This window comes from Aspergillus eucalypticola, assembly GCF_003184535.1.
Source record: "Aspergillus eucalypticola CBS 122712 chromosome Unknown BO83scaffold_18, whole genome shotgun sequence".
NCBI classification, from domain to species: Eukaryota; Fungi; Ascomycota; class Eurotiomycetes; order Eurotiales; family Aspergillaceae; genus Aspergillus; species Aspergillus eucalypticola.
In genome coordinates this window covers 160363-173185 of record NW_020290292.1, presented here as the reverse complement: position 1 = coordinate 173185, position 12823 = coordinate 160363, and the positions used below count along the sequence as shown (strand labels likewise).

Below are 12823 nucleotides of genomic sequence, written 5' to 3'. Positions count from 1 at the left end.
TCCTTTGGTTTCTATTCAAGACGTCTTTTGTATTCCAACCGGGAGTGATACTAGTTACATGTAATGAAATGAAAGCAAAGCTATCACAAGCCCTCGCAAGTGGATGTGAATCGGCAGACAAGAGTACTCAAATTCCAAAGCGAGCCTTTCACTCAATCATATCGATATCATCATCACCCGCAGCGGGCGCAGATGCCGGCGCAATTTGCTGAGGCTCGTCAGGGACGACTTCTTTATCGGCTGCGCCAGCCCCAGCGTTTCCGGAGCCACCCCAGTAATCGTCCATTTCCTGGTCGAGCTCTTCCTGTGTCTTTCTGGGCCGTCCGTTGACCGTGCGGCGGCCGTCGCTCCTGTTCTCACCTCCACCGCCCTGGCGGCGCCCGTTCGTAGAGCCGCGGTTGCGAGTCGGCGACCGCTGACCGGGAATGTATCTGTCAATGTGCTCGGGAGCAGGTTTGGAGACATCACTGCGCCGGTACCCGCCGCCGCCACCACCGCGACGACCACGACGACGGCGTGCACCTCCATCAGGACTGCCGCTTCTACTACCGGGGCTGAGACTCCGTGCGTCGCGGTCACGGGGTCTCTCGACGCGGTCGAATAGACTTCCCTTCGAGCGTTCCACGTTATCAAATGGGTTGCGGTCGCGTCTTCCGGCACCGGTAGAGATGAGTGTCAGACGGATAGGCTGGCCTTTGGCGTTTGCGCCGTCGAATTCCCTGATCGCGGTTCGGGCATCGCTGATATGGCTGTAGGTCACAAAGGCGACTCCTTCGGAACGTCCTGCCCGGTCGTAAACGAGAGAAACATTGCTGATTGGTCCGATGCGGGTAAACAGGTCCTTTTCAAATCGCCTATGTTAGAGCCCCGTAGAAACAAACGGTCGGGACTGGAACGAGGCCTACCTCGAGATCGGTTTCTGTAATGTCGTAGTGGATGTTCTCAACGCGAAGTTTAGCTCCGCTAGACGCAGTGCTGTGTCTGTACAGGTCAACTTCGTCCACCGAAGCGCATTGGATGAGCATACTGTTCGGGAGAGGGGGAGTAGCGGTCGCCACGCGGACGTCGGGGGGCACGAGAAGGGCGTGCTGAGTAAGGTGTTAAGAATGACCCAACATGGATGAATTCCCATGGCTATCTGCCATATTGAGAGTCGTATAACGCACCATCTCTGTCGTCTTCGTACTTGTCATGAACCCAGTCACTGCATGTCGAGCCAACGCATTAGCGATCCCGTCACTCGGGCTGTAACACAGGACGGAAAACAATAAGGGGAAAGGTAATTACAGATCCAAATCAGGACGCTCTTCTCTGTGAGGCTGTTGCAGTCGAATAGAGAGAGAAGGTCAGCTCGAAGTCACACTAGGTATTCACGTAAACAGCTCCATCTTTCTGCGGCTCTTCGCGGCGGTCTGCCTGTGCGAGAGAAGATGCTACGAGGCCAGCGAAATTTGCTTATCACGATGCGCGAGAAATGTTCGAAAAGAGACAAGGAGGGAGGACCTGCGAGAAGCAACACACTGGGTTAGCATCGACACGCGCAAAGCAGACGCAAGAAACAGCAGCAGCTTCATAATGAGATGATGACAGGGATGGGAAAATACCTTTCTTACGCCATCACGGCGACGACCTTGAGGAGGGCGACGGCCGCGGTTCTGATTCTGCTTTTGCTACACGAAGTCAAGTCAGCGCACATGCAGGGTGTGGTGTCTAGCAGACCATCTGAGACTTGTCACCCCGGAGGCGTTAGCAGGGACCTTACAGGACGCTCCGCGATAATCTCGTCCAAACTGCGGTCCATCTTGAACAGTTGGGGAGGGTGTTTGTCGGACTGAAGAATTGAGAATAACAATCGAGTACTATTGAAATTCACACTGTGGACAGGTGCGCAGTGGGAATTGATGGATGGACAGTAGAAAGCTGAATGAAGGTCGGAGATGAGCTTGGAATAGATCCAAGCCGGACCGTGCCTGCTCAGACCGCCCGGCCAAGCAGAAGTATCACGTGACCAAAGTCCGTAGTATACAGCAGATGGCCATCTGCTTGCCTCTAGATACTGGCGGTGTGTGACCTGAATGTTTTAACATTCGGTGGAATACTGACGTGAAACCGTACTCTATTTACAGGGACAGTTGTCATGATATTGGAATGAGTGCTTTGTTGGGAACGTGTGTATAGGTAAACTACTTCTTCCCCGGAAGCTAAGCGTGCCCGCTCAGAACCGTCGAGAGCCTAATGGCAGGAAGAGAGGCGCAGACAAGGAGAAACTCATGGCTGTAATGCAAAAAGGAAGAGAAACGACGCCTCGGCTCATAGTCCTGTATGCATGGTCGAAAGCTCACCGAAGACACAACCCTCCCTTTTTGCTCCAGAAAACACCAAAAGCAACCTCCAGCAAGACTCTTCAGAAAGGTGACAAGCAAATGAAAAGAGGAAGAGGACCGAATCAGAAAGGAAACAAAACTCCGGCAGTGCAATGCAAACGTACTAGCCCATCAATTCCCACCATTCACAGGGTCGCTGTTGTTATGCTCTATCATTTTCTCCATGAAGCTGATGTAGTCATACTTGGGAAGGTCCCTGTCTTCTTGAAGATCCGGTCCGTTGTGTGGCGGCATAGTCTGGACTAGATGTTCGATTACCTCGTCGGGAATAAGAGAGTGTCGAAGGTCGAGCTCCGTGACATAAGGCTATTACAGAAGTCAGATATTGAATGAAACGCAACTCTTTGCAATTCTGACGGGATACATACCTTGCCATCCGCAACCTCGCGGAAACTCTGGTAGACTTGCTCGGCCGTGTTTTGATCCTCAGTAACGCTGACCATGAATCGGATGAACTGCTCAAAGCTGACACCGGCATTTTGCGCAAGTCGAGCTGGTCCACATGTCTCCACGTAGACGTCATGCATCTCCTCTTCATCATATACAAGGCCAAGACTTGCGAGGGCTGCCGAAAATTCAAGCTCATGAAGGGTATTGGAAGCGTCGCGATCGAAATGTCTGAAGACAGACTCAAACTCCTCCAGTTGAATTGGGGTCAGGTTGGTCATGTTCCGAGCCACGAGTTGATTGTCAAGGAATGCCAGCTTTTTGGAGATGCTGGACTTGACCAAGCTCAGCTCGTAAGAGAGTTCATCTAAAGTATATGTGGTGTAGTCGTTTTCCTCAATATTCGCCTCCGCACATTGCTCGTCCAGAGCCGCAATGGTATCTAAGAACGCATCGAGGGGAGGGAGGTTGTCATTGAGTCTCTTCACATGTGCTAATTGGTCTTCTACATCACCATCGAGACCAGATATTGCCAGAGACAGGGTCTTCAACGTTAGCGCAAAATCGTTGGCTTTGTCTGCAAACGATCGGCGGAGGGCATTCTTGATATCCCGAATGGTCTCGTTAATAAGCTGGCTACGTTCGTGCTCGTCACGAGTCAAGCCCTCCCACTCCTCATCGCACACCTCCAGACTTAGTTCCTTTGGCGGTTGGTAAGGGCGCAATCGGTATGTGCTGAGTTTGGTCTTGATGTTACCGAGCAGGGCTGCGAGATCCGACTTTTCTGCAACCCACTGGCGCTTCTGGTTTCTTTTATACAAGGAGAACTGGTGGGCTTGCTCTTTCGCGTCCTTGTATGTACCTTCAAAGGAAGAGTTCTTCCATGCCTCACGTTGCACTTTGATAACGCGCAATAGTTCCCTCATTCTCCGCTCGTAGGAATTTTGCATCTCCCATGCACCATGCATGTTGTTGATGAATTTCTCCACCCGACGTCCGGCATTCTCGACACGCTCCAGCTGCGAGAATGCATGGAACCAATAAGCGATGTATGTCATCAGTGACTTCTCATCAGGTCTTGCTTGATCGCAAACATCGTCGACATCGAGCAAATCAGGGATGCCTATTTCGTTAGCTGCGATGTCGAAGGCGAGTTTCATGTTACCCCGGTGGTCCTTCTTGTCCAGAGCATCGAAATCAATCAGGTCTGGACGATGAATATCCAGAAGAGCACAGAAGGCCAGACCATCATTCCAGCTAGTGGAGAAGTCCCGGACTTCTACTCCTTCGTAACAAGCAGTCTTTCGTTGACACCACAGAAGGAGACCCGCCTTCGCGGTCATACCCTCCGCGTTGATGTCGCTGATCGTGAATCGCAGAATAAGTGTCCATATCAAGCCCAAAATGATCTTCCGATTTCCATCCACAACATCCTCTGCTCCAATGTTCGTCATCGGGATCCGCCTTCCCTTGATGAAATCGAGACTCTTGTTGACATTTTCGAATTTCTGTACCCGCAACTTAGGCTTCGAGGCATATCGACCAAGTGACTCTCCACCCAGGATCTCGAGTAGATGAATAAGGATAACCTGAAGTTCCGATAAGAATCATTAGCAACCGGAGCTTCCCTCAGTTCGCCGCAGGGGTTGGCGCCCGAACAAGGACGAAAGCAGGGGTGTACTTACACCATCGGAAAGGTCGACCACGAGGTCATCGATAAAGATCTTCCGCACCTTCAGCTTGTCATTGAGCCTGCAGACAAACTAGGGTCAGCTTACTCAATTTCGGGAGAGTGCATAAAGAGGGAAAACAAAGAAATAGCGAAAAAAGAAATATTTCGGGGCATGTGAGGGTAAGAGGGGTAATTTGGAGAAGGCCTCTTCCGCAGCATGCAATTAGGGTAGAATGAGAAAGGGAACCAACCATTTGGTGAAGGTCTTCTGTTGCACATTAATCCACTGCTTTTCAACTGTCAACATGATGGATGGCGAGGGTGGTTGAGAACATCCAGGGCGGGCGGGGAGAAATTGGGCGATTGAAGCACGGACTGAGGGAGCGTTTGCTGTCTATCTGGAGGCTGGTATCCAGTGAGTGAATGGATGGAGCCGACGGAGACCGACTTGAATAGAAAAGGCAGGATCTTCAGGACGGAGGTGACTAGAACGAGTGGGAAGGGGTGGGCTGCGATTCGCCGGTTTCAAAGAGATCGAATCGCCTAGATAGATAGTCGGCGGTTGGGCGCAGAGTTGAAAGAAAGAACTAAGCAGAATGAATAATCATCGAGTAGGAAACTAGGAAATTTAGTTGATTAATTTGCTAGTTGGAGCCTGGAGCGTGAGGGAGACTACTAGTTAGTAAGTAGCCTTGCCTTAGTACAGTTAAGCACTCAAAAGTAGGTCCCATTCATTGCTTTTAAGGGGCTCTCACTCACTCCCTCTCTGTCTCTGTCCCTCCCGTGCAGTGGAAAAGGGCCTGTCAACAAACTTCCACCCCCACAGCAACCGCCGCTGGTCCTGCCCGGTCGGCTGCTGCCGGTAGGTTCAGATCCCATCCCCCCCCGGTCCAGTCGTTCACTCATTCACTCATTCACTCATTCATTCATTCATTCATTCATTCATTCATTCATTCATTCATCATCCATTCTCCATTCTTCAACCACGCAGTCTTCCATCATCGGAGAATTTCTAAAAGTAGATTCGCCCCATTCTCTCGCATTGCTTGCCCAAGAATTATCATCTAGCGTCGATTTTATGTCCGTCCATCCTCCGTTGAGAGATTTCTTTCATATCAATTGTTGGCCCGGTTTCTGTTTATAGTACAGTCCTAATAGTACTAGTAGTAGTTCAGGGGAAGGATGGCGCTTAATGACCATTCAGAGTCGAGAGAAGCACCGTAGCACTCAAGTTTTCCCGCATGGGCATCCATCCACTATTACTCTGCAGGCGTTTGTCTTCTTCTTTCAGTCCTGCTTCAATGGTTCCGAAGAAGGATTATCCAACCAGGGGATATGCAGGTGAGACGGGCTTCAGTGGTGTCTGACTCGTAGACTTTCTTGCGATATGAATAGCACGGCTCTGGAGGATGATCCATGTTCAATTTTCCGAAGCGACGCTGATCAAATTCTTGAGTGACCCACCAACCTGACTTCAATCCACCAATGTCGATGGAACTGCAAGACGATTGAGGGGTTACTAATTTCTCAGGTTGTCGCCCAACCTGAAGGCGTGATCATTGCCGGCTATGGATGGATGTCTAGTTCGTCTTCCTCTGCCGGAGGCATATCCACGATTCGGAGCACTATGTTTTGCTGGCGGTATGGCTGCACAAAGACAACCCCAGTAACAGTAAAACAGGTCTCAAAATGCCGGGATAAACATGGAGGGCACACGCGAGAAAGTACCGTGGTAGAAACCTGCATTTTACCTTTCCCGATGCAAGGGCGAGGATACCAGTTGCCCCATAATTTTAGCCATCTTTTCAGCTTGAACAACAAGCTCCCTATCCGTGCGGGGGCGCAAAGACCGAATGTCTCGCCAGAATGAGAGTTGATGTAATCGTCTCAATTCAGCCAACTATGCTGCATCCATCACAGTATGTAGATAGTTACTGCTATACACATTAGTATACGAAGATCAAAACAGATGAGGCCGGAGACACAAGCGGCAAAGGGGTGGGCTGATGATATCATCGGATTCGCCGAGGCGTGATGGGGCCCGCGCGCGAAACATCCAGCTCAACTTAATCGGCTTCCCCTCTCTCCGTCAGTCATTCTCCGGGTTCACTCCGTGACTACTGATTACCTTGCGCCTGTTCATACGAACATCTCAGATTCCCTAAGCTTGTTCCGCTTTGCCATTTCGATTCTTTTGTTTCATAATGCCGGCCAACTATTCCTTTGCGGACGAGGTACCACTGCCAAATTCCGCCGTCAAAATACCCCGCCTCGGCTTCGGCGTCTATCGGTCACCTTCCACACAATGCGTGCAGTCCTGCCTCAAGGCCCTCGAAGTTGGCTACCGGCACATTGATACCGCTCAGTTCTATGCAAATGAGAAAGAGGTTGGCGACGCCATCCGTTCCTCTGGCCTGCCTCGCAATGAAATTTTCGTGACCACCAAAATCCTCAGCCCAGCGGGCTCGCCCGAGGCAACCTATGAGAGACTGCTGGCTAGCGTCGAGAAGATCGGTGGCCCGGACGGATACGTTGATCTGTTCCTGATTCATAGCTCCAAGTCTGGCTCGTCGGGTCGCAAGCACTTATGGCAGGCCCTGGAGAGGCTGCTGGAGGAGGGCAAGGCTAAGAGTATCGGTGTCAGTAACTTTGGAGTGAAGCACATTGAAGAAATGAAGGAGTATGCGAAAGTCTGGCCGCCCCATGTTAATCAGATCGAGGTTAGTACCCCATACTTTTTTTTTCTGTCTGGTCGCTGCGGTGCAATAGAAAGAGAATCCGACTGACTCAGTGAATCGCACAGCTCCATCCTTGGTGCCAACAACGTGTAATCGATGCATACTGCAAGAGAAACGGAATCGTTGTCGAGTCTTATGCCCCCATTGTGCGAAACTATAAAGCGAATGATCCTACACTCGTGGACTTGGCCAAGAAATACAACAAGACGACCCAGCAGGTCCTGATACGCTACGCGCTGCAGAAGGAATGGGTTCCACTTCCTAAAACCGACAACCCAGACCGGATTGCGGCTAATGCTGATGTGTTTGATTTCGACATCAGCGAGGAGGACATGGCGGTGCTTAATGCTCTTGACCAGGGAAGCAGTGGCGCTATTGTCGAGGCCGTCGAGAACGAGTAGTTCGTCCATTTATAGACATAATTAATTGTGATTTTCAGGTTCATTTCTTCAAGCTGTTAGTAATCTGGGCGTTGCATGAGGAAGGCATTGATCGATTGAAGCGTAGACCGCGAGGGATTCACATCATGTTTGGAGGATGTGATCCAAGCGAGCCGCTGACGAATAAACTGCTTGCCGATCAGTTGGTTGGTGGGAACAGCAGTGAACTCGCCTAGTGTATTATTAGTACTGTAGAGACACCTTATAAAAAAGACAAGACGGGTTGGCAGATCGATGAGAGACTTACCTTCCTCGTTATAGAACAGACACAATATTGCAAGTAGAGCACCAACCGAAAGATCCTTGCCAGTCTCACATGTCACCAGCAATGACCGTGATGGATCTGCGCTCATACGGGACTTGACGAAGTCCTGCACCTTGTCCAGGTGCTTGCGCAGGTCACGGCTTCCAAGCTTAGAAGATCCGCAACCGAGATTCAGGCGATTCGCATTCTCTTCTGCCCCTTCTGCGCTCGCATTACAATCTATGACCAGATCAAACATGCTGCCGTTGTTCAGTTGAGGGTGTGTTTGGCTGAGATATAAGTTTCGTGTTGGGGCAATGCGTATCGCTCTCTGATCAACATTCTTTTTACTGTGATCCTCAACCAGCTGCTCGATTACGGTCGGGAGATCTTCTTCTGAGTGCTGGAACAGGGTCGCTTTAGTAGCCCAAAAGACAGGAGGAGTTAGCCCATAGGCCCAACTCTCGCTGTCATCTCCTGCTCCTTGGATATAGCCGCCTTCAGACATTTCTGCGCCATGGACCCTTTTCGATGCGGAACAGAGAACAAACAGGCGATAGTCATCTCCTTTATGTAGATCTGTCGGATGAAAATAGGCTCGGTTGGCCCATGCTACCCGAATAGGCTTTCCAAGTTGCTGCCTGAGTTCATCCAGATCGAGTTTCAGGTCCTAGCAGCCTATCAGCACACATGGGAGTTATGGGTCATTTCACAGCAGAGAATGAGTTACCTCGAGGGATTTGACAAAGCCGTCAATCCTCCGCTCAATCTGGGACTCTTCAGAGGCGCCCAGATAGTTTGGCGGAAAGTTCACCGCGTGATATGCAGTGTCAGATGGAAACAGCGCCCTGTTGATGACGGCACACCAAATCGGAACAGTTTTAGACAGTGCATCAGGCATCACTGGCGCATACCTCGTTAATCGGTGCACAAATAACATTGAGGGGGTTAGCTGGTTACTTACATTTACCCCGGCGCGTGGAATCCACGATAATGCAACTGTATCAACGAATAAGGGTCAGCCATTCAGTTAGCCCGAAGCAGAACGATCAGCAGGGATGGCAGAAAAAGATGGATGACAGGATCACTCACCCTCCATGTTCCCTGGCAATTGGTAGAAGCTGCAAGTTTAGTCTGCGAAAGCTGAAATCCCACTGGCCCGTGTGACCATCTGTACTTTTGAAGTACGCACTGCCAGACTTGACTTCAGGCGGAATGTACCAGCTCCCGCATCTTTCGTTGGCGATGAGAGGAAGGTCGTAATGGGCAGCAACCTCACGGACAAAGGCCGCGTCGGCCTCGATGGAACGCAGGCGGTTGGTGACGGAGAGAGCTGATCGTCGCAATGCAGATAGCGTCTGAGAAATCGATTGTTGCTCGGCGGAGGGGAAGTGAAGGGACGAAATAGACACGGGGTAGGGATCGGAACCAGAAGCAGATCCCATGTTGCCCGGAGTGCTTTGTATTGGCTTGAAGGCCAGCCGTCGGGTCGTATTCGCAGTGGAATCAGACACTGGTACGTGAAATTCACGAATCTGGTTACAGTATGCCTCGGGAAGCAGGCAACAATATCACACTAGGCTTTGACGTCCTTAGTGGTAATGAGAATAATGGGATCAATTGCGATCGATCATAATGAGGGGCTCTAATGCAAGCGCCATTAGAATTTCCTCGCCGGCCAACGATCGGCCCACAATTAAGGCCGGCGCCGACAAGTCGAACGCCATCCTCACGCGGGGTGGAGCACAGCCACCGATGGTACCTACAGGGGGGACTACTTACATGCTTAGGAGGATGATTTCAGGAACATGTGGTAGGAAAGAGTACTAGATATTGTCTGCTATAATTTCGGAGATTTGGTAACTAGTTGCAGTCATTGATAGTAGATGGCTTACTTATGACGGATGAAGCCCGAGCACTCGCGAGTAGTGTTTCAATTTTCATCGTACCGTCTTCGCAACAACTGGTCTGAACAGTTGCATTAGTATACGAAAATTGCCTAGTGGCACGGTTTCATCCGACCGGCATGGGGTCTCTATCTTACTACAGCTTAGTATTATTGAGGGTACCCGGGTAATGCCCTGGCATACAGACAGACAGTTATGCGTGGTCCGATCCTTGGCGACGTATTATTGCTCAGTCCAGGCAGGAAACAAACTGGCCTAGCAGTAGCTGAATGGAATACTGTGCTCCGGGAGATGTACAAGGTCAACGGACGAGGTTCCAGGCATTATTTTAAGGAAGACCGTAACCGAGTATACCCCCCTCGCCTGAGCACCCCCGGTGACTGACTGGTATGAAAGGTTACCTAGCATGATACGGTACTGGGTAGTCAGTGAAGTTTGGTAACAAACGGTATGGAGCACAAAACTCTCTCACTTCTGCCGATACATCTTGCCTACTTGACAGGGAAAAGAATCGTTGTGAATAGCAAAGAAAGCAGAGGAACAAAACGGTTCCACATCTGCAATATGGCGCCCCCAGCACATGGGATGTCGATAAACATGCCATGGAATCCTATCGATTGGCTCTGCGCTTCATCATTGGGCTTTTGAGGCGTCGACAGAAAAGGAACCGGAAATTGAAGGCGACAAGAATGGGCAGAGAGGATTCGGTGCCTTTCCATGGGGTGATACCGCTATGCCTCAACGGGAAAGGAAGAGGGGCATCCGAGCGCGATTCGAACGACGAATGGCAGCGGGTGCTTGCCTGAATCGGTTTAGCATCTTTCACTAGTACTAGAATTCGGCCTTTTGATAACGTCATGGGTGTTTTTTCAAATGTATGATCTCAGGGAAGTCAGGGCCGGCACCCCGCTCCTACCTTGGATACCGGGACTGTGTACAACAGGAATTGGGGACTCCCTCCGGGGGGTTCTAGTCATTCTTCGGTTCTACTGGATGTCTATCACGGGCAGTGGGTTCAAGCCTACTCATTCCGTGGCTGGGTGCCCCATAACTACTAAGTTTCCCCTTTCACCCGCTGGCTTCCTTTGTATTGGTCCCTTCCAATACTACTTAAATAAAGTGAATACCCTCGTCCTTGCCTCTCTTCTTCTGTCACATTTTCGCAGATACATTACCCACAGATCTTTCGTGTCCTCCCTTCCTCCCTTCCTCCATTCCTCTACAACTTATAAAACGACAGCAGTCTCCTTTCCTGTCATATCCTCTTCCACCTTACATCGGTCCCCACCCCGGCTTCTATCTCGAATCATTCCATAAACGTTCCTCTACTGTCATTGCTGTGCAACATTCTTGATCTCAACTAAGAAAAGATCTACTAGACTTTCATACATCATGCCGCAGGTAAGCTGTCAATTCTTCATGCGATGTTGGCATGGACACAATGTGCTTACGAATTTTGATTGTAGATTACTGAGATCTTTTTCGACTGCGACAACACCCTCGTCCTCTCGGAAGAGCTAGCCTTCGAGGCATGTGCCGACCTCGCCAATGAAATTTTGGAGAAGCAGAATATTCCGGATCGCTACACCGGAGAGCAGCTTATCCAAGATTTTGTGGGTCAGAACTTTCGAGGAATGATGGTCTCCCTCCAGGCCAAGTACAAGTTCGAGTTGTCACAGGAGGAGCTCGAGGAATATGTGAAGAAGGAGGAGGACAAGGTCATCGCCAAGCTGACTGACAAAGCTCAGCCATGTGTGGGTGTTAACGCTGAACTTGACAAGCTTCTCGAGTCCAAGAAGTATGGTCTAGCAGTGGTCTCTTCGTCTGCTTTGCGCCGTGTCCGTGCTTCGATCACGAAGGTCGGACAGGACAAGTATTTCGACAAAGATGCTGTGTTCAGCGCAGCCACCTCTCTTCCCAAGCCAACTTCGAAGCCGGATCCGGCTATCTACATCCATGCCCTTGAAGTGCGCAAGAAGAAGCCTGAAGAGGTGGTCGCTGTCGAGGACAGCAAGTCTGGTGCACTGAGTGCCATTCGTGCTGGAATCCCAGTCATTGGTTATGTCGGAAGCTACCACGGTGACGCTAAGCAGTTGGAAATGTCCCAACTTTTGCAAGGGCTGGGTGCCAAGGTTATCATGAAGGATTGGAGCGAATTCCAGAAATGTCTCTCCGAAATCGAGGAGTCCTGAATCTCTAGCAGATTGGGCCGTTTTGTACGCCAGTTACGATTATGAGCACGAAGTCACGATAGCAAGCGCGCTGGTTGTTCCGGGGTTTGGGGTCACTTCCTTCATTTCACATGGTGACATGTCAGACGCCGCTTAGTCTAAGCCTCAGGTCCTTTACACGGCCGGGTTTGTTTCCTTAGTCCATCGCGCAGGAACCGATCACTCACCTTGTTGGGGAGCCGTCGTCTGTCAACCCATGTGGCTTATTTGTCTCATCTGTATGAGTCGCTTCAAGACCGAGATATCTACATCGTTACTCAATTTCTTAATAGAGAGGTACTCGTGGTTCTATGTACTTCCCTGGGCGCCTGCTGCCTGCACAATCACATAGAGCTTATCCATCACTGTGTTCCTTTGAGTAAAACGACAGTAGTAGAAGTTCTATTCCAGAGTATACTATCAAAAATTCAAGCATCCCCAACGTAAACCCAGTACATAGTAGCAACCTACTGAACTGCTAGGCGTGATCGCAGGGATGAGTATCCACCCGGGGAGCTGCGACTCGACTCCGGCCGGGTGGGCCTGGATCGCCTCAAAGGAATCTATAGACGACACTCGACCATCACTTTATTGCTTATCCCCAGACCCTTGCCCGGCTTATTTCTTGCCAGACATACATGAGTGTCTGGCATTCGGATAATCGGCTGCATTATCTGCGTCTTGATTGTAGATGCGCCCATGCAACCATTTGATCCTTCGACATTGCGGAGTAGAACAAGGTGGTTCCTGTCCTTCTCCGTCCAATGACCATAATTCTTCGCAAGTCCGCTGTTTCTACTTTGTAATAGCTCTGTGCTACCTGGCGACATGGGCTAAGCAA

The 12823-nt window shown here is 50.4% G+C and overlaps 5 protein-coding genes across 5 annotated transcripts; 2 read left to right on the top strand and 3 right to left on the bottom strand.

The window, feature by feature from the left end:
* Window position 1: 1 nt before the first annotated feature.
* BO83DRAFT_364110 (putative RNA binding protein) lies at window positions 2-1807 on the bottom strand. The gene is made up of 7 exons (XM_025529600.1): window positions 1763-1807; window positions 1605-1670; window positions 1288-1319; window positions 1167-1204; window positions 1028-1088; window positions 906-981; window positions 2-841 (listed from the first exon to the last, which is right to left on the bottom strand). The coding sequence occupies exons 1-7, from the start codon at window positions 1799-1801 to the stop codon at window positions 149-151; spliced, it is 1005 nt and encodes a 334-aa protein (XP_025386361.1). The 5' UTR covers window positions 1802-1807; the 3' UTR covers window positions 2-148.
* A 315-nt stretch (window positions 1808-2122) lies between these two features.
* Window positions 2123-5133, bottom strand: BO83DRAFT_379801 (alpha-actinin, sarcomeric (f-actin cross linking protein)). The gene is made up of 4 exons (XM_025531594.1): window positions 4695-5133; window positions 4457-4523; window positions 2753-4360; window positions 2123-2690 (listed from the first exon to the last, which is right to left on the bottom strand). Exons 1-4 carry the CDS (start codon window positions 4748-4750, stop codon window positions 2496-2498), a joined length of 1926 nt encoding a protein of 641 aa, XP_025386360.1. The 5' UTR covers window positions 4751-5133; the 3' UTR covers window positions 2123-2495.
* Window positions 5134-6523: 1390 nt separating this feature from the next.
* On the top strand, window positions 6524-7734 carry BO83DRAFT_379798 (aldo/keto reductase family protein). Its single transcript, XM_025531593.1, has 2 exons — window positions 6524-7163; window positions 7247-7734. Exons 1-2 carry the CDS (start codon window positions 6648-6650, stop codon window positions 7580-7582), a joined length of 852 nt encoding a protein of 283 aa, XP_025386359.1. The 5' UTR covers window positions 6524-6647; the 3' UTR covers window positions 7583-7734.
* Window positions 7434-9405, bottom strand: BO83DRAFT_67938 (initiator tRNA phosphoribosyl transferase family protein). Its single transcript, XM_025537529.1, has 5 exons — window positions 8958-9405; window positions 8830-8864; window positions 8596-8768; window positions 7869-8535; window positions 7434-7793 (listed from the first exon to the last, which is right to left on the bottom strand). Exons 1-5 carry the CDS (start codon window positions 9308-9310, stop codon window positions 7639-7641), a joined length of 1383 nt encoding a protein of 460 aa, XP_025386358.1. The 5' UTR covers window positions 9311-9405; the 3' UTR covers window positions 7434-7638.
* Window positions 9406-11164: 1759 nt separating this feature from the next.
* On the top strand, window positions 11165-11964 carry BO83DRAFT_390291 (HAD family hydrolase; the record flags this gene model as incomplete). The annotated part of the gene is made up of 2 exons (XM_025532849.1): window positions 11165-11173; window positions 11239-11964. 2 exons carry the CDS (start codon window positions 11165-11167, stop codon window positions 11962-11964), a joined length of 735 nt encoding a protein of 244 aa, XP_025386357.1.
* Window positions 11965-12823: the final 859 nt, after the last annotated feature.

Coding starts and splice junctions, on each gene's coding strand:
- BO83DRAFT_364110 (XM_025529600.1), bottom strand. CDS start 1,801: ATGGACCGCAGTTTGGACGAGATTATCGCGGAGCGTCCT. Junction 1,671..1,762: donor AGATTATCGCGGAGCGTCCT/GTAAGGTCCCTG, acceptor GACTTCGTGTAG/CAAAAGCAGAATCAGAACCG. Junction 982..1,027: donor TACTCCCCCTCTCCCGAACA/GTATGCTCATCC, acceptor TGACCTGTACAG/ACACAGCACTGCGTCTAGCG.
- BO83DRAFT_379801 (XM_025531594.1), bottom strand. CDS start 4,750: ATGTTGACAGTTGAAAAGCAGTGGATTAATGTGCAACAGAAGACCTTC. Junction 4,524..4,694: donor CAGAAGACCTTCACCAAATG/GTTGGTTCCCTT, acceptor GTTTGTCTGCAG/GCTCAATGACAAGCTGAAGG. Junction 2,691..2,752: donor GCGAGGTTGCGGATGGCAAG/GTATGTATCCCG, acceptor CTTCTGTAATAG/CCTTATGTCACGGAGCTCGA.
- BO83DRAFT_379798 (XM_025531593.1), top strand. CDS start 6,648: ATGCCGGCCAACTATTCCTTTGCGGACGAGGTACCACTGCCAAATTCC. Junction 7,164..7,246: donor CCCATGTTAATCAGATCGAG/GTTAGTACCCCA, acceptor TGAATCGCACAG/CTCCATCCTTGGTGCCAACA.
- BO83DRAFT_67938 (XM_025537529.1), bottom strand. CDS start 9,310: ATGGGATCTGCTTCTGGTTCCGATCCCTACCCCGTGTCTATTTCGTCC. Junction 8,769..8,829: donor TTCCACGCGCCGGGGTAAAT/GTAAGTAACCAG, acceptor GGTATGCGCCAG/TGATGCCTGATGCACTGTCT. Junction 8,536..8,595: donor GCTTTGTCAAATCCCTCGAG/GTAACTCATTCT, acceptor ATAGGCTGCTAG/GACCTGAAACTCGATCTGGA.